The sequence below is a fragment of the Numenius arquata genome, chromosome 5 (assembly GCF_964106895.1).
Source record: "Numenius arquata chromosome 5, bNumArq3.hap1.1, whole genome shotgun sequence".
NCBI classification, from domain to species: Eukaryota; Metazoa; Chordata; class Aves; order Charadriiformes; family Scolopacidae; genus Numenius; species Numenius arquata.
This window is the reverse complement of record NC_133580.1, coordinates 40,878,233-40,904,756: the sequence shown is the minus strand read 5'-3', so window position 1 is coordinate 40,904,756 and position 26,524 is coordinate 40,878,233. Positions and strand designations below refer to the sequence as shown.

General features: G+C 40.4%; 1 protein-coding gene across 1 annotated transcript in view; it reads right to left on the bottom strand.

Annotated features, from left to right (window-relative positions):
* The window catches only part of RAPGEF2 (Rap guanine nucleotide exchange factor 2), a 189,994-nt gene that overhangs the window by 128,556 nt on the left and 34,914 nt on the right, over positions 1–26,524 (bottom strand). Inside the window, exon 2 of the mRNA XM_074147893.1 lies at positions 1,545–1,615. Within this exon, the coding sequence (XP_074003994.1) occupies positions 1,545–1,615 (71 nt within the window). The remainder of the gene's footprint in view (positions 1–1,544; positions 1,616–26,524) is intronic.

Genomic DNA, 26,524 nt, shown 5'->3' with positions numbered 1-26,524 from the left:
ACAGTGACCAAGTAGTACAAACTAGATTGCTTCCTCAAATATTTGAAAAATTGAATTAGTTCTGGTCAATACTGATGTCTAATTTTTCCTCAAACATAATCTTTGTCTGCTTCCTAAACAAATGTAATAAATTCAAGATGAGATCAGCAACAAGCCATAAGGTAAGTTATTCACTACTAGAGGCTATATTTAATACACTATTTTTTAATGCATCTCAGAGGTTTTTGTGGCAGCCCACTGGCACAAGAAATGCTGTATCCGAAAGGATACTATAAAAGCTTTCTGTCCCACATCTGCTGGGAGCCCAGCCTTTTCCATGTACGGTACTGTAAACAGAAGCTCTCTTCTAGGAATTCACTGTGCTGGGAGATCGAGTTCCACACATTCCTCAGCAAGAACCTCATTCTGCACAGGAAGCCAAGAAGCACACATCAACATACCACGCAACCATATGTGCACACTTTGATCTTTGTAAATAAGTTAATATCAGTTCAACTCCAGCTATGCAAAACTTGATGTGCTAAAAGTCTTGCATATAATAGCATAACACAAAATACTTTAACTGGATGTGATTGTGTCCTCCTTCCAAAACAGAACTAATTACAGAGACTCCTTTGAAGTCAACATTCACATTGCAAAATGTGTCTGAAGCACTTTGGGAGAAAGAAAACCCTGCCTTTTATTTTCTCCAAATTACAGAATATTGGCTTGGGAATGTGGACTCTGACAGAATGACGAAGCAAGAGGCCAGAAATTAGAACTTAAACCAGCATTAATCAAGACAAAGTTGCTTCAGCATCTTCAGATGTGGCAAATGTTTGCAAACCTCAGGATGCAAAACAACAGTAATTCACCCTCTCTCCCTGTAGAGCACACAGGAGATGTGCTGGCCTCCTTCCGTATCTGCTAGCCTCACACCAATGTCCAAATACCCTTAGAAAACTCTGCTGTAAGATGTTTATGTAAAGACAAGTAAAACAATTACTTAAAAGTCAAACACAAGTCTTTAGATTTGTAGGAAATACATCTGGAAGTTTTTACTTGAATTTATTTGCTTCATGAAGCATTTTAATTAAAAAATATATGGATGACATTTATTAGTAATTTTTTATTAAGTATATCATTGGCATATGTAGTACATAATTTGTCTAAAACTTCCATGTGAAAGCAAGCACAAACTGAAACAGAAGCTGAATAACAGACTCTTCCCTCATGATTATTACATTACATAAATGATACAGGGATTTTCATTCAGGACTGGAACGTACTCTGTATGTAAAACATTTACTTCTAAGACCAAAAGTTTGAAAAGAAAACAAACAAATCCGTAATAGAAATCAGAAGGAACAAATAGGGATACACATATGCACACATACAAGGAGAAAGTGTTAGGACAATAATGAAGGGAAGAAACAGATGCAGCAACAGCCAGCTTTCAGTTTGAGGTAGGGTACACAAGAGTAGTGTGTAGTCACCAAACCTACCATTCCTTTGCTTTGTTAGTGCATTAACATATATGTGTCTTTAATGATAAAGTATCATACCTTAGCTGATGCTCTCTCAGATTAGACAAGGCTTCCATTCCATGTAAATAGGAATACACAATCTCCAAATCCTAAAAACATAAAGAAAACGTTGTTAGAATTCTCAATTTGGTACAAGCTGTTAAAATACTGTTTTTGCAAAGCATCCAGAGCTCTCCTAATAGGGTCAGCAGGGGTATTTGAAATAACACATTTACAAAAGGTTAAAGACATGTTATAGTAATACCTTGCCATTGGAACCTGACATGGGGAAGAATGACGGTATGTCCACATCAGAAAATACAAACAGAGAAACTCTTCTGCTTTTGCTGTCTTTACTCACGTCCAGGAAACAAGCCTAGTCAAGAATTCCAGTCAGCTACTTTGCAACTACCACTGTCCTGCTTCCCTGAGCCAACGCACCCCAAACCCTTCATCTATTTCATAAAGGAAGCTCATAGAAATGAGTCTTTTCATGTCCAGGGGAAAAGAAAACAGTATAAAACAGTGTAACAAAATACCCCATTGTATATAAATATTTATAAAATTGTATCCTTTTCAAATGGAAGGTAAACAAAAAGCTTAAACAAGAAAAAGGTAGTCACAAGCAGAAAATTATTTGCACTAGGTGATTTAAAAAAAAAATCATAAATACAATCCTAGTTACATGGCAAAGAGTTACATTCAACCATTGTGGACCTCCAATATCCAGATCATAAACCAACATTAATAAAGATATGAAAACAACACCCAAGGCTAAAACTTCCTAAGATGAAACCAGGGAAACACTAATGTCAGTCTAGAGGCTTTGCTAATGTTATACTTGAAATCATGACAGCACATAAGAGAAAACTTCAGTGCAGCCCACAACTTCTAGGTTGATTTAACTTTGGCTTATGGATTTGAGGCTGTTTCATCATCCATTTTTTTAAATGTGCTAGTTAAGAGACAACATATAATAATTGAAAACCATAATTCATAATTCATTGAAAACCAGAGCAGTGTCTCACAACCCCTAGCTGAGGCTGACAAAGTTGAGAGTAAACTAACGCAAATACCACTCTCATAACTTACTGTAACGAGATGTTTTCAAGTAATGGAATATATAAAAGCTATAAATTTATGAAAGATTTGGTCACTGGGAAATATTTGTGTATTTAAAATTAACCATGAAGTACAGAAATACTTCAGTTTTCAACACAATGAAAGAATGCTAGATATGGTATTTGGGCAAAGATGTTAGGAATGAAGTCACACAGAGAACTTAAGTAAGAAAAATAAAACTAAAATCTAGTTAAATACATTAAGTGTAGAAATGTTACTGTACTTGTTTAAACTATGATACAGATCAGAAAGGACATCAGCAGTCACACTCCATGGTTAAGAATAAATACATGTCTTTCATTCAGTATTGAAAAGAATGTCTTTTTCTCACACTGAAAAAAAGCATATATTCAGTTTGAAAAAGCAGAAGAAATGCACAAGTCCAAACGCTGAGATTTCACTTCTATTCTGCTCCGTCTGTTCCCTTGCCCTCTAGAGGCTTTGGTCCTCCTGTGAGGAGCAGGGGACACATCAAGGACAAAAGTAATTATGCATGGCTTGGGATGGAGGGACCTTACACATAGGCTTTGAAGAGAAAATACAGTAGTTGCTTGCCTTTTTACCTCTTTTTTTTATCCCTTTAATATACTAATAAAAGTGCGTAAAATGACATGTCTGCCAGAGTCAGTGACCTGCTCACTTGTCAGACAGGCTGGGGTTGAGCAGAGGCTCCCAGGAGCCGGCAGCGGGGTAAGAGGCAAGCCCGACTGTCCCAGTGGCACCGCTGCTGCTGATCCAGATGTGCCAGACTGTGGCATAAGCACCGGCCACCGTGGGAAGTTGGGAGTGGACCGCTGATGCTCATAGCAGTGGATTACATGGAATAGAACGTGGCCAGAAGGTGATATTGTAATTCGTTTTCAGCAAGCCTGCCTAACAACAAGCAGACACAGAACAGAAGGAGGACAGCCCTCTGCCACCAGCTTGCACCGAGGCTTCTCTCGACTGGCACAGATTTTACGTGCAGTGAAGGATTCACAGGTGAATAAGGAACCATTAAGGGTTCTGGCTTACTAGAATCCACAGACCTAGAAGTGCATGGTAAAAGGGATCCATGGACATTTGGTTTCCAAAACTGTTGGATGACCCAAACCTGGTGACCAAACCTGCAGATGTACAGAGCAGTAAAGAAGACAGGTTATGCTCACAGAGAAATGCAGCTGAAGTGACTCAAACCAGGGGGTATGTGTTTATTCTCTGAAGGGAGTCATTCTGACCAGTTTCACAAGCAACAGGCAAGGAAAGTTTAGGGAACACTTTAAAAAAAAAATCTTCAAAATATAAGCATACTTGCAAAATATTTGTAAATACAAGATCCCATACTTCCCCACACCAGGAACTGCAGATAGTAGAGCTCCTTGCCTCTCAAATCTGCACCTGGAGATCTAAAAAAGGGGAGTGGGAAGGAAAAAAAAACAACTAAAAAAAAAAAAAAAATCTTTATTTGTGCTTCCATCATGGCTGCTAGCTGCAGCAACACAGGGAAGATAAAGCTGAAGACATCTCATCTCAGAGAGAATGAAGGTGTTTCTTTTGACTTGCAAAAAAAAAGCAGCAAGAAAACACACCGGTGCTCCAGGCAGTGGGGTCCTATCAAAGCAAATAATCATTATAACACTGCAGCTGATGTGCACTGGCATTAAATCAGACAACTGTTTCCAAAAAGTGTGCTGCAGCCCGTACTTTAAGCTGTACCTTTCCAGAGGGTGTCTAGCAGGAAACAGCTCCCCCTAGCACCAAAAGCTTGGCGTTGAAATTTAAGTAACAACCAGCATCATTCCTTTCTATTAAATTCTCCATAATAGTGCAAGGTACAGAAAACTACTGTAGAGTTAAAAGAGCGCAATATATTTTCATATATTGCCAGTAGGCACTGCACACTTCCAGTCAGTCTGCAGCATTAAAGAGGAAAGCAATCTCGAAAACAATCCTTAAACTACAAAATTCAGAATCTCAAGTTATTGTCATTAGATCACCTCACTTTTCCATTTATCTGAGGAAAAACGATGCTTTACTTAGCAAACATACTCATTATAGAATATAAATAGCTGTTTCAACTTCTTCATTAAAAGTGAATTAATGGAATGCAAGAGTAAATATTTTGCTCAGTGTTGTAAAATCCTAAACAGATTCCAAATGGTTGAAAGGATGGTTTAATAAAAGCCATTTCCCAAAAATAACACACGTACATAAATTTAGGCATGTAAGCTATGAAAACCTTTAAATTTGATATTCTACACACTTGCCAAAAAGCTGAAGTTTTAAAATTCTCAGGAAAAGGCCTTTGTCTTTCAAGAAGGACATAGCCTGCCTATGTGATTTATGCCAGCTAAGTTGAGCAAAACCTTAAAGCAGCAGCTAAATTCAACCCCACTGTGACTTACCCAAACATTTCTGCTAGTGCACAGTGTCCCTGAGAGCTACCTCTAACTAATCCACAGGCTATATAAAAGCATGCAGGTGACAGCAGCAGCCCGATACTTTTTTTGGTGGCTGTTTTTACAATACATATACTCAAATTACCACAAGGTGGCAGACTGAGCCATCAAAACTTCAGAGAAAGTCATTCTCATACTTTAAAATATAACTTTGTAACATTTTATAAAAGTCAAGAGGAGCAATGCTAATCATTACCACTGGTTAAATGTTCCGCTACAACAAGGACTATTTATACAAAAGCACGGAGGAACCAACAACCTTCTGCTTTCCAGTCTTATCCAGTCAGCAGAATTAGGGAAAAAAAAAAAAAATAAAAAAAATAGCAAAAGCAATGCAAAGGCTCAGTTGATCTGGCTACAAGAATCAAGTTCTACACAAAGACTGTGGCAATGGCTTGAAAAAACATCTCAATGGGAAGTCCAAAACCAAAAATTAAATGCAAAGCACAAATTAGAGCAGTTTTTAAAGCATGTTTTTATTTAAATGAAAGCTAAAAGACTCAAATCTAATCTACGCTGAAATTTGTACTGCAGCCAAAGTCATATGCTTGTGTTGCTGAGTGCGGAGCAGCCCAAAAATTGTTTAATTCGGTGCTATTTCTTCATTTGTTTGTTTCCACAGTGTCAGCTGGCTCAGTTTAAAATTCTGACTGTACTTCAAAATCAAACAGGGAGACTCAGGTTTTAACACTGCTCAATTTCAGTTAGATCTGTAGAAACACATCAGTCTGCAACCTTTCTTCAACTCTTAGTTCTAATAAAATTCTGCATATGTTTATGCCTAGACATTTCTATCCATTTCACTTGTGTTTAAAATGTATTTGGCAATGACAGCTACACGAACCAGACAAACCCAAACCAAAATGTTGGCCCCAAATTCACACTAGCTTAATGAAGACATTTTTACTTTGGTAAAGTGATAGGCACATGAAAATTCACTGCTTTGGATGGGAAAAGTTAAACCTCTCTAAAAATCCTAGCCTTACGCTGGTTTCAGTCCTGGTTTGTATTACGGTGTGAAACTACAGGCCCAACGCAAATATGCATCCTTGCCGCAGTTAAAAAGCAAAATGCTGAGCTGAGAAACTCTTTCTCTCTTAGTGAGAAATTCACTCGTTTCTGTGAAGTGGCAAACAAGCGGAGAGAAGCTTTCATCTTATAATAGTTTGGTTTATTTTAGCTCAAAGGATAAAAATAAAATACAAGCTAATTCCTTAATTCACTCTCTTGGAGGACGAATTAAAAAAAAGGACCTTTTCAAAGCACCTGGTATTCACCTGAGGCTGAAAAAGATCCGCCTGCTGTTGTACACCAGGTTTTGAAAGGCTGATCTTTGTTAAAATAACCCATCTTTAGCTCACGTTGAGCCCAGCAGCGGCACAGCCGGCTGGGAGGAGAGGGCGGGTGCACCCGCTCCCCATCACACCCGGCAGCTCCCGGCCTCACCCCGCGCCCGGCTTTCACCGTCCTGGAAACAGGAGGTCCCACCTGTTCCCTCCTCACTGTCCTCCCGCCACCTCCTTCGCCCCAGGGAGAGCACCCACTCACAGGGACAGAACATCAAGCCTCTCTCTTGGCAGCATGAGGCTCACGAGGTCCTGTCTTGGAGTCACGGTGGGGAGAAGGTGGGACCTCAAAGCCTTCGGTGGGTTTAAACAGACCGTTAAAACCACTGGCAGGAAGGGAGGCATCTGTCGTTTCTATATGCCTGACTAAACAGTTATTTTAGCTCGAAGTGGAACTTCCCTTTTGTCTTCAAGCATTTTAATGGGTTTTGCCCCAAATCGTACTATACTAACAAAAGCAGCAATGCCAAGTTTTTCTTCCTGGTGAGCAACGAAGCCCCACTCAAACCCAGGCTGCTTAAGTCCTGCCTCTCTTCCCTTGTAGTTGCAGGATCCTGCCTTTTTCCCTTTTCTTCTCGCATCCAGCACCTGAAATCACCTGACTCTCAGCCACTCAGGTAGCTATACCAAGCACTTATATTTTCTTTTCATCCTCTAGCATTGCTTTAGCACCTGCCTGGCTGGCTGCCTGTACTGGCTCACTGAAGCCAAAGCAGTGCCAGCATCACCAAAAGAAACAGACTGGACTACAGCAACATCAACCCCATCTGGCTTAAATAGAAATTTCTGTGTCCACAGAAGAGCCATGTCTGCTCCCGAGTAGGTTTGTTCCCATCTGGTTCACACTAACATGCCAGCCTCCCACCAGCAGCAGCTCAGGAGACCATACAAGTTACTGCCTTCAGAGACAGCAGCCACTGAAGGAAAAGCAGTGCAGGCGGTGGGGAGAGCTATGTCAGTTGTCGTAGCCAAACCCACCTCCAACGGCAAGACCTTACTGTAAGGGTGACCTCACATCTTGCAAACATTAAGCTGCCGAGAGACAGGAGCAAAACCACAAAAACCTACTTACACCCTGACAAAAAAATCTGGTATTACCGATACCAAAATCCCTGCCACGTACACATGAAGATGAAGGATTCATCTTTACTTCCAGCTTCGCAGCAGTGGGAAAAAAACCTAAACACACTCACAGCGGCTGTGCAGGAGCATGCCCAGGTATGTATGCACTTATCAGTGAGCCATACCAAGACTAATTTGTTGAAGAGATTAACATGAAGTATTTGTCATGTACTACAAATTTTTTACATTCTTTTTCTTACATCAGGACCTTCATATTCAGGTGCAGGGGTTGGGGGGGGGAGGAGGGCACCACACAGGAAGCCTGCCAGAGTCCAACCTGTTACACTACAATTTTAATATAAATGATTCTTTTTAACTTCACTGTAAGCTACCACAGCATTTTTCTGAAAGCCATTCTTATTAGCATACATAGAGATCTATGGCTTAAAAAAACTAAAGCCTAAGTTATAGGAAACAATTTATTGACTCGATGCTGAACTGGCAGCTACACAGATATAAATGAAATATTTAAGTAAGTGAAATTAGATATGTCAAATGGCCCAAACTGGTACTTTTGTGAATGAAATCCCATGGGCCCTATTTTAAGGCTGAATATAGATTATGTAATTTACTTCTATAAATTTACCTGAAACAACTATTTCCTTTATATCAGCCTATTTTCAAGTATATAAAAAATTGTAAGCTATCAAAGACTAATAAAAGTTCATTCCTCAATGCAGAATAAAATTGCTAATTCTTAATACATTCAATTTCTAAGCACAGTCTAGGGTGCAAAGCTTGGTCTATCAGTTTTGCATAACAGTCAATTAGCATTTCCTTTAGCCAAACTTTAATACTGAAGTCTTAATCTTCAAACAGAAAACTTATAGAATCAGGTGGCACTACCCTTTCCAATCCTCTCACAGCAGGGCTGAAGAAGTTCCTGTCCTGTTCGTTGTGCACATTTAGCAGTTTCAGATCCCGTTTGCCCTTCTCTACTCCTATGGGACCCCCAGCTTCCTGCCAAGAAGCAAGCCAGACCTATCCAGCCCAACACAGCCCTCCCCTTCCCAAGACGCAGCACCATCAGCTCCCAGACAAGCTGCAAGCCTGGAAACACAACATTCATGACAGATTCAAGGGGACTCAGCTCAGCAGAGCTGCTCTGATAGGCACCATCCATCACGCTACATTGCTATTATCATTTCTTCCTTTTCTTTTGCTTGGCACAGGAAAAATGTTAAAAAGTGGGAAGCAAGAAGCATTGGAGACAGGTGTGGAGCAAAGCCAGGTACATGGGTAGAGAGACAACTGACTGTAGTGGAGTAGCTTTACTGTCCCCAGTTTGCCACCCACCAGCCTAAGTCTACTTCTCCATAAACCTCCTGTTCCAGGCAATAGCTTGGCTTACCTCAAAACCACAGCTCTCTAAGACAATGATGAAGCGATTCAAAACTGAGGAGTTTCTAAAAACAAATACCTTCCTACTCATACTCCAAAGAGGTGACTGGGATTAAAAGGCAACTTTTGAACTTAAAAGTCTGTTGCAGCCAAATTAGTTATCTGAACTTCAACCCAAATCTGTTAACAGCCACTAAAGTTCTGAAAAATTTTACCATCTTAAACCTGTATGACTTTGCTTCAGGAAATTTATGACGAAACATGACTCCACAGCAACCAGGCATGACTAAGCTTGGGAATCAGCCTTCATCACAAGGGCAGTTTACAGGCCATCAAGCCAACCCAAGTCTTCTCTTCCTTTGCTTCAAGCTTGCTAGTAGGAAAGAAATATGGAAATTACACTGATCTCATCAAGACTTGTTGACACACAAAAAAATCGTTATTTTTAGCTCCACTGTGAGGAGGGTGAGGACATTTGTTCTGGGTTACGGGTGGAATTTTTAAACTGGATTAGAAACAGGAGGAACAGGCAATTTTAATCTGGAACTGAAGTACCCGCACATGAAGCTAATCAGGAACAACTCCAAAACTTCATAAAGAAAGAGGAGAAATCCCGTTTTCCTGGTTTGTCTTAACTGGGAGTTGTCCCAGTAGAGAACAAAAATATGCTTATCCAAAGTCTTCAGCTGCATTACTGCCTCTAAAATCAGAGGCCAGAGAAACACCACAGGATCACAGAAAACAGTTGTGGAAAAATTAGAGGTTTCAATGGGATACTTAATTTAGCCTTCCTGTCCTTCAAATACATTTTGTTTGTTTTGTGACTAATTTTCTTTTTAAAAGAGCTTCCCTCAAAAACCAATTTCATTACTTGTTTATTTTTGCATTTTAAATTTTTTTTCTAATGGGAAGTGGGTTAAAAACCTCTACTTCCATATAATGCCTCACAGATTTACATATAATAATGTAAACAGGTTTTAGTTTTCAATCTTGCCAGCAGAACCTGCTCAAATGTATAAAAATGATTTGGAAGGTTCAATGACCCACCCACGCTAACAGACTTTTAACACCAGCTCAAGATTAGTACAATTGATCCAACATACCCTGCTGGTCATAAAGCTTTTAGCAGAATGAAATAAAGAAATTAAGACATTCATGATTATAATCATCCTATAAGACGGGAATAAACGCAGAAAGGGTAGATGGGAAATTAAAGCCTGCCATCTCGTAGAAGTCAGTGAACAAACTAACGAGCATACGAAATTACAGGGTAGCGCTATGCATTTCTTTTCTGCTTTCCAGACTCTCAGAAGTCAGACAATTAAATGCTTAACACAAAAGCCTAAGTTCTGTAGTCAAAAATTCAAATGTTGGTCACATGTCCAAATGCAAACAAAATGGTTTCACTATAAAAGATCTCTCCTACTGACTGCAGAGTCCATAATTATGAAAGGCACTTAAGTTTTTCACCACTAAGAATATATATAATTGCCTTTTTGCACCTTTTCAATATTTATAGCCAACAGTTGAAGCTTCTATTAAATCTGTTCTATCCACTTTCACATTCATTGCACAAACATTCACATCTTTTGTTGCGGAGTTATGTCAGTTCAGAGGGGGTTTTCCTTTTCTTTTTTTTTTTTTTTTTTTTTTTGGTAATGCTAAAGGAGAGTCTCAAATTGTTTTGCGAGAGTCAGAGTCTGTTACTTTTTTCCATGTTTTCCAATAGCTATATGGAATAAGACTCAATGGCCTACTAAATGAAATATCGATCTTGTGCTAACAAATATATCAACTACTAAATACAGTGGAACTTATTTTTAAACAACTACTTGTACCAGAGATGAGTTTTATATAAGTTTATCCAAATACAGAGAACTACACTGATTGGCAGCTTTTAAGTAACAAAATTTGTTTAAAAAAAAAAAAAAAACAAAAAAAAAAAATCAGGAACAAAAAACCAAACAAGGAAAATGAACTGATACACAAGGGTCCTGGAGTAAACAGCCAAAAAGTAACCCCTAATTGGCACCTAATTGTAATGATAGAAGTGTTTTAAAGTACCTCAGCCTAGAGAACAACATCAGGAAGAGCAACCAGGATGGTCTGGAAAAGGAGACCATATTATATTAGGTGGGGTTGCCTACTGAAAAACAGGTTAGCAGTTAGCTGTGCTTAGAGGATTCCCAAAGAGCCATCAGAGCAAGATTAAAATATGACAATACTCAGATACTTTTGATACTATTTTCCTTGTAGTGGGCAAGAGCAATCTATTTTCTGAAAAACCTTAATTTCTATAAAGCCTAGGTCACGGTACTTCAACATCACATCCAAGAGGTAATCACAGCTATACAGGATTCCTTCTTCAAATACAGCATTAAAAAGGTTGTGATGATTTAAAAATTGCTCACAAAGGTTTATAGTATACTGGTCTTCGTAGTGTACCAGATTTGTTAAATGGGGCAGGTATTCCAAATCATAATCAAATAAGTCACGGTGAAATTAAAGAGCTGTCATTTGTCAACTGACCTGCAGTAACTGCTCATGTGAACATTTTAAGCTTTCCATTGCAAGCACGGGTTTTGAATTTAGCAACAGGCTAAGGCAGCAATGTTGTTTGGCTGAGGAAGGGGTAACCCAGTAAGCCACCTCTGCACAATCTCCAGCGATCATATGTCTGCATCTGAAGCTGCAACCGTCCCAACGGCTCACGTTTCATCTAACTTCTCGGGAATACCGGCATTTTACCTTGTTAAAACAAGACCTTGGAATTGGTTTCCTCATGCCATTGGGACGGAGGAGCCTGGCAATGAGTCACCAAGGAGGTTTCAGCACTGTTCCGAGTGCTGAGCACCATCATGCTCCACCCTCTGCTTGTAGCATTTCTCCCTTGCCAAGCAAAAAAAACCCAGAACCAACCCAGAAACACAAACATCGCCCTCTGGCTGAGAAAAATCAGTTCCCAAGAACAATTCAATCCCAACCCAGCTAGCAACATGCTCATTTCCAGAATCGGCCAGAGCATCAGGGCCTCCTCCACTTTGTAAACTGGGATTTTCTAGAAGCTCCCAGTGCCAAGGGAGACCCCAATCACCCTCTCCAGAGGTTACTTGTTGCAAACAGCCACCATCGACCCAGGGTCGAGCCAGTAAGGAGCACTGGGCTGCAGCTCCCTGGCTTATTACCATGACAACTCACATCCAGAAACAAAAGAACCAGCACGCGTTGGAAACTGCACTCTGCCAGAACTCGCAACAGAAATATCTCAGTAGTACTATAATCAACAGAAAATACAGTGAGTTATTTTCTATGGCTGGCCTACAACCATTTCATATTGCTGGCTTACAACCAACCAAAGCAAAAAACACAAAACAAACAAAACAAAAATAAAGTTTGCCTTTCCAACCACGGAGGCAACAGCAGGTATTAGCTGAAGTAAAATTGCACCGTTCCTTTTTGCTTTGGGCAGTTTTGATTTTTTATTTAAGAAAAAAAAGTGTTGCGCAGTTTCTTTATATTTATGAATCAAAAAGGCAGATACAATACAAGCATGAGGAAAGGGGAGAAAAGATTATACCACAGCTAATTTCAAAGTTTATTCCCCAATATACATCTTTTTATATTCATGTGTTTAAACAAAACATTAAGATTCATTTAGATAGATACAATCTTTCCCACATTCAAATGTACAACTCCTCTTAGTTCAGCTTATACTTTAAACAAAAACTTTATAAACTGATTTCATGTTTTAAGAAGAGATAGCAAAGAATCACGTTCATTTATTTTTTTTGGAGCAGCTGAATTTACAGCAGCATATTTCAGAGCATTTCTTCCAACAGAAATTAATCTTACTTGAAGCATCAATGGTAGGTCACATGAAAATTATTCCCAGACCATCAAATAAATGATCATACTGAAGTAAGTATTTGCATGTCAAATCAATCCTCACCCAAAAATTCAGCTCAAAAGCTGCTAGTGGTCACATCCTCCCAGAGCTGGGATTACTCTGCTGTGCAAATGAGGCAAACATTAGTAAAATGCTAAAGTAGTTTCCACAAAATATTCTCTAAGGCTAAATTTATTTGTTAGCTCAGCTATTTCCTGAAACAGAGGCTGTGTTTAATAACTCCAAATTTTTATCTTCAGGGATGGGGTTTTTCCTTCCTACAGGCAACGGTAGGATTCTGAAAGTGACCTGAAGTTCTTTTGGTTTTTTTTTAAATATCACTTGGGGATGAATCAATTGCTATATCTCAGATGAAGTTACTGGAGACACTGCTCTGATCTAACTTGAGCAGATTTTTGCACTCTCAGAAGCAGAACACCAACCACTTAAGAAATTTTCAAGTCAAATGGGGAAACACCTATAGAGCTCAAGCATCTGTAGGGTTCCAGTGGTGGTGAAGCATGGCCCCTCTAAGGTCACCACCCTGTGACCTAAACGCAGCTCTGAGTATGACCATAAAACAAGATGGAAAAACCAAACTAACAGCTTTCCATTGCCGAATGGGCTGGACTTCCTCTCAGGCACAGGGAGAGCATCCGACACCTCCGTGAGCCAATCCCCTTGTCAAAGCCACCTCCTCTTTGACTCGGGCAAATGCTCTGACCCTTTCACAGTCCAAGTCCAACAAGCAGAGGTCACGTGCATGCCCGCAGCCAGCCCACGTGCGGCTGGCCCGGCACGAAGGGCACGTGGGACCACCCTGGCTTGGTGGCAAAGCAGGCGGATGAGCTGGGTTCAGCCCATCTGCTCTGCCTCTGCCTATTAAGATGAAGTGACAAGGAGCAGCTTCAGCTGATGTAACGGATCACTGCCCTTACGGGGAAGGACTCGACTCTTGGTTCGGTCTTACCCGGCACTGAACCCACAAGGGAAAAACATCAGGAGCAGCACTGAAGCTTAAAGAATATAAGAGAAGTCAGACAATGAAACTTCACTGGAACGCTCTGCCAGCCCCTAAAAAATCCCTTCTGGAGGGAACAAGCCATTCAAACTGGTTTAGCTGTACTGTTAAACCCTACTCTGAGGGAATCTGGAAGCACCCTTTCTCTTTAACATCCCCTATTAGCAGCTCTAGGTGGCTCTCTCTCAGCACTTTGAAATCCCTTTCATCTCATCACACCTGCTGAAGGGATGCATCAGATCTAAATTCACTTCTATGCATCAGACAGCTCAACACCAATACCTAACACCTTCATTGTTTGTCTAATCTACAACTCTATGCCTTACAATCCTGCATTTGTACCCGGGGTTACAGAGATGGTTGTAGGGTCATGATTTTCACTCACTGTCACACACACGAGATCGCCAACAGGCTGGAAGCTGTGAATAAAGCTGACATATTGCTTACTCCATTCCCTGACTTGGCTGGCTCTGTATTTTTTGTTCAGTAACTTTACCAACAACCGTAAAGACATAGAGATACTGCCAGACATTTCTTTGTGACCAGGGGCTTTGCGGTTAAGAGCACAAGGCAACCCAATAGCCATAACTGCTTACAGCTGGTCTACGAACTGCCTACCAGAGTTTAATTTCTAATAACTGCTAATGAGGTATCTGGCTGTCATGTCACAACTGATTTTTTTTATTTATTTACTGATGTTCAAGAATGCCCCTCCATTTGTTATACTAGTTCCTCCCCCACACTGGCCCCAACAAAGACAGACATTTACAAGTCTGCGGGTGGTGCAGCTGCCAAAGGACCAACAACAAGTGGTGTGGGATGGAGAAACCAAACACACCGACACATGAAAACCCTGTCCACAAGACAGCAGCAGGCAATCTTAGAATTTTAATCCGACCCATATTAAAGGGAAACAGGTTTTTCAACTTCCACAGTCTTTCCAGAGCGGTACCATATGCCATACGCTTTGCTTAGTGCAAGTAAAAAAAAGGGTTAGACATATAACACCGAATTCCTCGTGCATAATAAAATGCATACCCTCGGTTTCATAACAGAGTATTTTGGCCCAGATCTTAAGCATCGTTATTTACAAACTTTTAAACCAAGTCTTGTTATGGAACAGCTTACCGGTTGTTTCGCAAACCAAGATACTGTTATCAACTGATAAGCAAGCGTCATTTGTTCCTAAACACTGAATGCATACTTTCACAGCAGCTCAAAATCGTGTGTTTGAACTCCAAAACTGGACATTAAAACTATGCACATTCCTTGTTAGAGATTACTGCTTATCTCCTGAATTTACCATGGAGTCTGATGACTCACTTTAAACACTAAGAGCAACCCCAAGCAGAGCTCAGCTGAAGGGGGCAGTGAAGGGTGGTGTCCCTCCCCAAAGCGCTCCGAGGGACAATAGGTGTGAGATGGGAGAGATCCCATGGCTGCCCCGCAGAAGCCCTTGCAATGCCATTAGAAACCCAGCTCTCCACAGGTTTGAGCACCATGTCAGTATCAAAGCATTCCTAAGTGCACTGAGAAATATCACCGACATTAATTACCTGCTTGCAGCGCCCTGGGACATCCTAAAACATGAGAAAAACACAAACACCTTTCCGCTCCTTTTCCTGAGTCTGGCACAAGAACATCGGTGTGACAAATGCGATTTCAAACAGCAGTGAACATTTCCTGAAGATACAGTAGCCTAGGATGATGCTGGATGACAAGAAACAGGAGACCCAGGCAGAAGCACTGCCGTCTCCTTCTCCAGGAGCCAGGTGGTAGCCAGGAGGCTTATTCCGGGAGCACCAGGTGGGACTTTGGGCTGCACTGTGCTCAGCAGCACTCCTGAGCTTTGGGCACAGAGGAAGAGGGAAGATTAGCAATAGCCTGACTAAAAGCAGAATACACCTACAAAGGCTGGGCATGGTGACTGAGGCAAATCAGCTCTCAGGCTGCAGAGGACTGGGACAGCAAGGCACGAGGACACCACGCCTGTGGCATGTGGCACAAGCAACCAAGATCCAGGCTGCCTTGTTATTAGCCTTGGCCTCCACTAGCCTTCCACTGATACCAGTAGAGCTAATTACTGTTTCTGATCTCTGCTCTCCAGCCCCACTGGGAAGGGCCCATTAAATCAGGAGCCTGGCAATACCCTCAACAGCCTCCATAAGTTTAGACAGCACTTCTCTGCTGGCGAAATAAGCCACAGAAACCCTGGAGAGTGAGGTGCAGAAGGTAGATCCACAGGGAATTGGTTCAGGAACAAGACAGCTGGATCGAAACTGGCTCTGCGGAAACCCAAGGTGTCTCTGCATCCTGCTCGCTGCCTCCAGGTCCAGAAACATAGCTTAGGAGTGACTCACACCATCCCAGCATCGTCACAAGCTTTCCTCAGAGCATGCCTGCTGCCTCCACATAGTGCTGTGTCTCAACTAAAGCATCCGGCGGGATCTGACCTCTCTTTGAAAGATCACCACAGCACGTGTAATCCAGATAACAACTGACAGGGAAGCCTGTAAGGGTTGAGACTTTCTCCTTTTAAAACAACATCCTCAGTTACATTTAACACCGATCATGGTTATTATTTTTAGTGTCCAACGTAAAAGGTGGCTCGTCTGCCGGATTTCATCTATCTAATCTGCAAATGGTTAGTAGCCTCAGGCAAACTGTCTAGTTCAAGAAACAGTAGTCAGACTGTAAACTTTTCATCTGCAATGGGTGATACCATTACAGTGGTTTCAGGTTATAAACTCATTGTTTCTACATACAGGACCCATGCACTGCTGCCAAATGCAGTTCCTAATTTGTCACGTTAGTTGCTCTGCCTTCCTGTCCTCACCAGCATTTTTAATCCATTTCACTAGTTCCACGTTTTCATAGAGATCTAAGGTTTTTGCTCCTTCACGAGCCTAGCAATTGCTGTAGACTGGCAAATACGTCAACAATTTATTTTTTCCTTAGCCTTAATTCTAAGAAATTAATTCACTACGTTTCTACTACATTCTCTTCTATATTTTCACTAATACCAGCATTTAGCCACAGCAGGCAGACACATGGTTGATGGCCAGCATAAAAATGAATTAGAGACCTCAAAGCAGCTGCTACAGGGCAAAGAGCCCTAAAAAACTACCGGGGAGGAAAGAAATTGTCACCTCTCTTGGCAGTCTCAGATACCAGAAAAAGACTGAATGAATGCAGCAGCGGCTCCAAGGCCCCACACATTTTTATGGCCAGCCAAATCCTGCAAAATCTGGTAGAAGTTCTACGTAGGTTCCAGCTGTACTTTTAACTAAAGCTTTTTGGCACTTGCGAAGGCACGGGAAGCAGCCAGGAGCTCTAGAACAAGTACATCAGCTGGATGTGTCCATGAAAATAATCAGCAATGCAATAGTTTTCTTGAAAATTCTTTATATACTTTATGGCGCTTCTCAAACAGGGGATCCCACAGCTTCCTCCCCTTCCTTCCTTCAAGTGCAGAACACCAAGACTGCACTGCTCTTCCTTGATATTCTTCCACAACTGAACTAACTAGAAACAAAGCAAAATTTGGCTGTAGACCACTGTCACAAGCAACAGATTTAAGCTGTCTGCAGTCCACATAACACCTTCACTCTACTTGGGCCAAATCCTAATTGCTCACTTACATTTAGTACGTACAGTGGCCCAAAACTTGCCTTGAAAAAGCATGCAGTTTGGGGAAACCTGCACTCACTAGTGTCCTTGGCTCCCTCTGCTAAACTGAAATTCTGCCCTGGAGAATTGGGAAGGCCTTTTTGCAACCTCCCAGGGATTACTTTAGGATCGCAAGCTATGTACTGATACAGCACATGTACTACGTGCTCTCTTCTGCCAGCTCTGCTCTGGTGGGTACTGTACAGATGAAAGACCATGCTGACAGACAGAGACAGTTGCTCCTCAAGTTTCCACAGTAAGTTTTCCCAGAGGAGATTCTCCAATGTTACAGCCATGATGTAAGCTGGCTCCGTACAGTTGTCTCACCCAGAGGTCAGTTCTGTAGTTCTTTGCCATTGACTTGTGCTCCCCTTTGTGCTTCTCGCTATTTTTTTTTTTAAGACTTATGAATTAATTTAAAAGTCAAGAACGGCAAATGCCTTGTTGTGTGGTTTTTGTTGTTTGGGGTTTTTTTGGTTGTTTGGTTGTTTTTTTAAAGCACTGAAGTAGCACGTTTTCATTTTAATATATCAAGAAATCATGGATTTCTACCCCAATAACCTGAAATTACAGCGCAGTTTCCTTTCAAGGATATCTTGATTTTCTTTCCAACGGCACGTGAAAAAAAGTCTGATCTCATGACTGAATGCAAGAACGCATATTCTCTGAAATTATTAACTTGCCCTGTGAACTGAGAGAAGGTACAAGCTGAGTAAGAAGTGAGAGGTTGGCTATTAGAGGTTAGCTATTTACTAGGTTAAGGTTACAGTCACACACAGTGTGCTTAGGGAGCACAGCTGGCCATGGAAGTACATGCAAAGACTATCTGCCCTTCAGTGAACCAGCTGTTAACTTTAGGTAGTTTAGGGTCAACAACATATCCTTAACTATATCTTGGGGATAGCGGGGGAGTTGGGCAGGGGGCTCCCTTGGCATTTGGGGGAATGGTCACAGCACTGAGGGTGCAGGGATATCACAGGACAGCTCTACGCTTAGACGACTGTAAGAAAGTCTACAGGTCCACTTTGTACTGTGCTATCCAGAGCTTCCTGGAGTAACTTCAAAAATATTCAGTGCTTTGGGAATTAATTACATCATTTTTATATTTGAAGCAGTGGAATAAAGGCTTTTTTGAGCAGCGATGTTGTATAATAGATCCTTAGGTATTCCTCCTTGTTAGGCTTTGGCGATACCTGAGCACCTTGTGGCATCAGTATGGTCTCACTTGGTAAACACCTGAGTTTATGTAAAGCCAATCAGTCAGATTTTTCTTGTGAGTGATTTCAAATTCCCAAGGGACAAGGGAAGGGGAACAAATACTGTATTCAACACTGATCCAGAGACATACCCAAAGAAGAAAGGACAAGTCCCAGTAATAAACTAACTGAGCTGCAGCAGGCCTCATTTCACAAAGACTTTTCAAAAGTTATTTATAATACTCTTTTTGATTCAATTAAAGCTAGGAAGTCTTAAAAAAGAAAAATTACAGAAGTAATTTGAGCAGAATTATAAAGGTTTATCAGCAACAAAAACTTGGCTTTAAGCTTGATTTTATACCCTGACAGAAAAAACACCCTCAGTAGTACACTAACAGCTTTACAAGAACTGATTAAACTTGCAAACCTGAACTAAAAAAGTTGAAAGATAATTCAGAGGAGAGAGATAGTAACAGCTAAGGTTGACAAAAGGGCTAGTTTTTCAAAAGTACATATCAAACAAGTGAATCAAGGACCCCATCTTTTATTTCAATACATTTATTCTTTTGATTGATGAAAGAAGGCTTTTGTACACAACCTGTATCTGTCTCAATTTTTGTCAGTTATGAGCTCACAAGCTTAGTTTTAAACCTATTTGACAGCATGGAAGATTTACAACAGGAAGGAAAGAAATCAAGAAATACAAAGAAACTGGAAGCAATGAGCTAAAGGGCTGGGAAGCACACAGAAGGCACAAGTTGGGAAGATCAAACACTTGAAAACACAAATATTTACACACATTCTTTATGCTCACAGAATAACTTCTTTTTAAAAATTAAAAAAATTGTCAAGTATTTCATACCAAAACAAGTGACCTGAAACAGAAGTTCAGCTTTTCCAGGCTTTCTAAATTAAAGTTAATATTTAATACCAAGTTTCCCTTAGTACAGCTACTAAAAGTGAGTTATATGTTAGCAAATCAGAGTACCCTTCTCGCTCTCAAGTCATAAATATACTTTTATATCACCTCCAAATAAAAGACGACGTCAAGAAAAAGAGAGCTTTGTTAGTTTTTAAGTAAACACAGCTTACCCAAATTCTCAGATCTTGTAAAAAATTATGGTTAGATCTCCGATAGATAACATTTTGCCCAACAAACAAGGAAAGGACTAGCCTAAGGTTTCACTCTTGGCTCTCATGGCGAGCTGGCAGAGGCCTCGGGCCGGGGGGGGCTGGAGAAGCTTGAGCATTTGGCAATGGAAGACCAAGAAGTCAATATCTGGCTGTCTGACAAGACAATTTTCTGGCTGTAATCTCATTCTCTTAAGCAAATTAAAACAACAAAAAAAAATGCTCCCATTGCCCTTCTGGTTAATGGCATTTCATTCACTTCAACAGCCTGCTGTTTGAGTGCTTAATGCAACTATTACCAAGAATAAGTTTTATTTCTGACCTCAAGCCAGCAGAGGAGAGTCTCAGAGGCCTGGAATGCATTCAGAACACTGAGATGGCTCACATGTGTCCAGATTAACTCCTGGAGTATGTTTTGTTGGTGAGCGCATGCTTCACTAAAAACAACATACACCACATATGGAAAAAGGTTTATGGGTTGACAATTTATCCAAAAAACAAAAAAAGTCCTGACCAAGGAGCATCGTGTAAAACAAACAAAGGCTTCCTGTATTCACTATTCACTTGACACTAAAAAGCATCCTAAAATAAATCTGAAGCAACAGCAAAATTTTGAAAATTAAGTAATTGGAAGAAATAAGCTGAAACAGACTTGCCACAGACAGACACTGAACAGCTTTCATTTCTTCACAAGAAATATTCCACTGCCTCTTGGTACCTGCCTCTGGCGTCAACATGTTTATTCAGAATGTTGTATTAATGAAAGGCATGAGGAGGCAAATCAAACAAGCCCTTTTGGTAAGTACAAATTTTTCAGCAAGAAGTGATACCATGTAATTGTCTAAAGTCCTGGATGCCATTAAAGAAGAAATGTGTTACTGTACAAATAATTTTGACATTACTAAAATACTTGATTTAGCCTTGCAATAGTTCACAGTTTACAAGCACCCACAGTGAAGTATAGAAGACACAATAAAATGCCTGCACTTTTTAAAAGAAGCCTGTTTTGTGCTTTTTTTTCTTTTTAACATCTCTTACACTAACATATCACCAGTGAATCCCACAGTTACTATGTTTTTAGAAGGTTCCATTTCAGGTCAGTATCTCACAAAAACTACTTAAATATTTATAAGCTTTTTACACAACATGGAAAGCAAAAGTAACCAAATAACCTCTTACTGCTAATACATCTGGTCGCCTCCCCTGTTTCCTACTTCACCATTAGAATCCCGGGAAAACACAGTAACTGTTTTGAGACCAAGCACAAAGACATCCTAATTATCAGAAATCCCTCAACAAGCCCAAGCTGCAGAGCAAGATTAATAGTCACAAGACCCAGAGATTAATCTATTTACCAAAGAATCCATGCAACAAAGCAGTCTAATACTAAAAGATTACTGAAGCGAGATTTTCAACAAGATAAGAAGGGTGAAGAGACCTAAACAGTGCAAAACATCTCCCTAATAATGGCTGCTTCTAAAAACAAAAATATGTTCCAGAAAAAAAAGATATTACCTTTCTGACTTTTAATAAAAATGTCTCATTTAAAAAGCCAAAATCTCTAAGATGGGTTAAATGAAGAGCCAAAATTACTATGAACACACTACAACATAAGCCAAGTAACAAGCTGACCAGTGAAGTAAGTCCTTTGTTTTTAATTACCTCTACAGTTCAAGAATGGATGCCAAAAAAAAAAAAAAAAAAGCCTTACCTGACTCCCACACCCCTCCCCGAAAAAAATCCCCTACTTGGAACAGCATGTTTCAAATCAGTAAGCTAAAGCCAAATTTTAATTGAAATTAGATTTAAAAAAAAAGTCGAAAACTCTAACTGTAAAAACATTATCTATTCAGTCTATTCCACAATTCAGATATGGGATTCTCTCCCAAAAGCTATTAGAACCATTTTATAGGGAAAGAAAAACAACCAGTGTCAGCCCTAGGACACGAACTTTTTACTAAGATTTAAAAAAGTTGATCAACTCAAGCTAGCTGAGCACAAAGGCGGCTCTGAGGTACCCAGACTTGATGAGCGCCTGCAAGCCAGCATCACGGCTCAGGCTTCCAAATCCCAGTTCAACAGAAGGTGGCACAGTGAAATTCAATAACACGGAACCTGGAACAAGATAATTCAAACTAGAAGTTTCAGGGGCTATTGGAGCCTTTGTTGTTTTTCTTGTAGATTTGTAATAAATAAACATGCTGTCAGTTTACCCAAAGGATTCAGAAAATCTTACCACTTACACAAGGAGCAGGCAGCTTTCAAAAGCCTCATTCACATAAGTTACAGGTACACTACAGAAGATGCCCAGAAGTCCCTGTATGTCGACTGATCTTAACACATACTTGATTATTTAGTCAGAAACTTGCACTTGCAAAAATTTTAAAGGTATGTTCTTAAGAAAAAGAGTATCTCACATCAAAGACCTTAAATCAACCTAGAAGCATTGCTGTCACTTGAGTTTGCACTGAAAAAAAATGCTCACTCTTAATGTTCCTATTATTCACTATTTTCCATTTAGTAATTTTTTTTTTTTTTTTTTTTTTTTTGCATTCGCACAACATGAGCTAGATGGGAAACACCTTACAGCTTCTAAGCACACAAGGGAACGAGGGAAGCACACGCTGGACTGAGCTGTATTCCCCGCTTCACGGGCTGCCGTCTTTAAACTGACACCATCGAATGCCTGACCGAAACAGGATGGGGAAAGAGGTCCTGTCTGCTCATCCACAGACTGTCAGGCACCCATAACAAAGCTCAAGGTGCTCTCCTAAGCCTAGGAGAATGCTGTCATGAAGACAGAAATCCTTCTTTCCCATCTAGGGCATCCAACAGAAGGGAAAAACGAGGATGACAACAGAGGGATTAACAACCTATCACAGCTCCCAAATTCCATGCTCCAGTTTCAGAGGCCGGCCAGCTGGTCACAGATCCCAGCGGAGCATTTCCTAGCTGAAGAAAACTGTACCACCAGACAGTGCCACCCACTCCCCGCTGTGCCCTCAGCAATCCTCTGCCCCAGTGACCCGGTGAGGATGGCACAGAAATACCTGCTAAAAACCACGCTGCACCCCAACCAGGGGAGCCCAGGCAGATATCCCACCTGGGGGAGTCTATGAGTAGAAGGCATTCAGTGGTGGAAACGGAGTATAACAGGGCAGAGAGTTTTCCCTACATACTGAACTTATTTAATGTTCAGACCTCCATCACCAGAAACTGCAGACTGTGGAAACAGATGTTTTTAATGTAGCCAAACGTTAAGTACGATACAAGAATCCACAAGTAAACTCAAGGCTATACATTATAGCTTAAATTGTCAGCACTGATAACTTCTACATTTACACCACACCTAACTCAAGTTTAAGAGCAAGTTGTACCAGCCACATCCTCCCTTCCTTTTTGTGTTAAATAATTATCTTTAATAACGCTTTTATAGTAGGCCTTGGTTTTCCCACAGTCTCATTAACCTGGTGACTTGAAAACAATAGGGCTTCTTACATGCAAAGACAGAGGATGCAGCTGCTTCCATCTATAAATAAGATGTTGTTGTATCAGATGTGACTGCTATTGTTTCAGCAGTCCATCGGTTACATGAGAAGATTAGAAGTAAGGGTCAAGGTGTATTTCTTTTCCCCTTTCTTTAAATTGAGAGAACCACTATCTTAAAAAATAAAAGGACCAAAAAGGTGAAAAGAGAAATACAATGGTTTATGCAAGTGACCTCCCATACACTCTGGCTTCTTGACATTAGACAAACCTGAACAGTAACAATGGAAAACACTAAACAGTGGAACTGGATTTTTATTTTAACATTCATTTATCAGATTATGGAGCTGTCATGTTCTGTACATCCAGCAATACTTTAAAACACTTGTGGGGAAAAGTAAAACTGAGCTTTCATTAAGATTTTTGTAGCTGGAAGGTCTATCAGTACATACTTGTATTTTAATCATACCTCAAACATTCAAGGAGGATATAGAAGAAACATAATATAAAAGCCTGTATTACCAGCCAACCAAGATAGGAGTACATTTTAGTAGGAGCATGACTTTAGGAAGCATTTAACATATATCACACTCTAAACCAATCTGTAGGTACCCAGTATTTTGGGCTCACCCCCAAGTGACCAAAAGAAAAAGGGAGACATGAGTAGGGGAGGACGAGGAAATCCAAGTGCCCAGTTTCTGAAACTGCATCTGAAGGAGACAAGGACAGATCCCAGTGCCATGAACAGCAGGGGATCCACAAACGAAGAGGGGGAAAGGAAGAAAGCCACTACCTACCCTCATCAGATACTAAAACCTCACTGATCCATGTCAAAGACTTCCTCTCTGATGTACATTTTTTTTCCCTGATGACACACATTTAGTAATACCATCCACTAATCCAAATTAGTACTATTATCAGCTAAATTACATTAAAAATACTTTGATATCCCATCAGCATCTTTAGCTCATAAGAAAAACCTAAATTATGCTTTTAAGAAAGTGTATCAAGACAACAGGACTGCACTGGCTACATAGTTAAGCCCACCACTGGGATCTGGCTGCTCCACCTGATACTCAGGACCTGCTGGTGGCAGAGGATTGTTCTGCTTTGGGAGAAGAGCAACGCTTTCCTTCTCCAAAGGCTTGTAGACCCTGCACCAAGGTGTCTTCTAGCTCACTCTTCCCAGCAGTTCCTACCAGCCAGGCTACTACAGTGGGGGTGCACCTCAATCCCCAACACTGGTACCCACAGAGAAACTGCACCCTGCAGAAGAAAGCAGTCCCATCTTTCAAGATGCATCTATAACACAGTCTGCCGGGCAGGCAAATACATTCCAGCGGGCTACAAATTCAGGGATACTGGAGTTAAAAAAGACTGTACCTGTCCTGCGCAGCCTAAAATTAAGATTTATATTATCTATTTTTATATACACATATACAGAAGACAGACAGATAGACATTCCTGACAAGCTTAATACAACCTTTGGTGGTTTGTCTGTACTGAGATTCATAACTCTAAATTTGCAACAGTGTTAAGTTTTGCATTCTCTGCCTGGACTTGAAAGGTAGAGAAAGAAAAAAAAAAAACCACAATTAAAAATGGGGATAGTGAGAAGAGTTTTCAGAAGCACTTAAGAAGGAAACAAGTTGCAGTCAGAATGAAAACGGTAAGCACATCTCACAGAGTAAAAGCACAATCCAACAGAAACTAGAACATGCTTAAAACTTAGTGGAGTTGTTATAAATAAAAGGAACAACAGCTAAGAACACAACTTTGTTTTTCTTTTTACTGTCAAAAGTTTATATATGTTATGTTGGAAGAAACTTTCTCTTTTGTGCTTGCTAGCAGGAACTCCCTATTTTTACACTCAATACTGTCACAAGCTTGCAGCATCAAGTAGTGACTCTTTCTTTGTGTCTAGCAGAAGAAAGCGACTTCCGTCAAGAGTAACTAAGTGGAACTCAGTATTCACCAAGTGCCTTACGCTACTCTTCAGATAACTAACTTGCATGTTTTTATTAAAGAAACGCATTAGAGACTGTTTACAGCAAATTGTGCTGCCTTCATACACATTCATCCCTCTGACATGTTCAAACTAAGGAGCAAGCCTAGATTCAAAATTAAACAAACTGCACCAATTCACACAGTCCCAGACTACTGATGATCTAGTTCCCTCTTAGTCATGGCCAGAACCATTTGAAAATCATTTTTGTGTTGAATCACATCAGTCTACAAACATCTGGAACTATAATTAAAAATCCCATCTGAAAACAGGCTAAGTCACTTATTAGCTGCTAAGAGGATATGTTACACACACTTACATGATGCAACATGTATTATTTAAGTTCTCAAACCATTTTTGAGAAAGGAATCTATTTTTCCAATTCTTCTTAAAAAATAACATTTGAGTACCAATCAATTAAAGGATTTCAGTGACTTGAAACAGCTTCCAGATATATTAAAAAATAGCATACAGTAGCTACACAAGCTCATCATATAGACAGCTGGGTAGTCAAACACATTGACTTACAGCAATGTGTCAAGAGACTTGACATTACAAAATTAATGTTACTACTTATTTATTATCTGTATTAGGTACTACACATAACATGACTGAGCTGAATATCTAGAAGTCTTTTTGCATGACTGTTCCTGTAACAAGGCCATGCATAACATTCTCATTAGAAATATGTCCAGCTGTCCAAATCTAAAGCTGCCAGGTGACTTCTGGACAGGTTTTAACATAGCTATTTCTTGTGTCCCAGTACAAAGCAACTCCTCCTCCCCCAGCTTTGGTATTTTTTTCCTACTCCAACCTATATGTGTGTAAAGTGAGCAAAACTATATACCACATGCATTGAGATTGCATTGTAAGTATGAGCTACTGACAACAGAAAGCACCACCATATTAACAGAAAAAAAGAGCCACTCAAAATAGAGAAAAGAATTTGAGGTCAGCTGCAGCACGAACACAAAGACACGGGGCTAAAAGGAAGCACCTTCCTTACTGCATAAGGAAATATCCCCTTCTTCCCAGCAAAACAAACTCTTTGGAAGAACAGCTATGGCAATACAACTCATGTGAGCATTTCCGCCATAGCAAAGATATGATCAGGAGAGATCACGACCTGTACTGTTCCCCCTACTTTTTATTTCCCAAAGGTATCACAGAACCAGCAAATTAAGGGAGCCACAGCTTTCCTGCCTTCTCTCTTCTGCACGACTCCCAGCCCCCAGGCACTTGCTATATAAGATTGC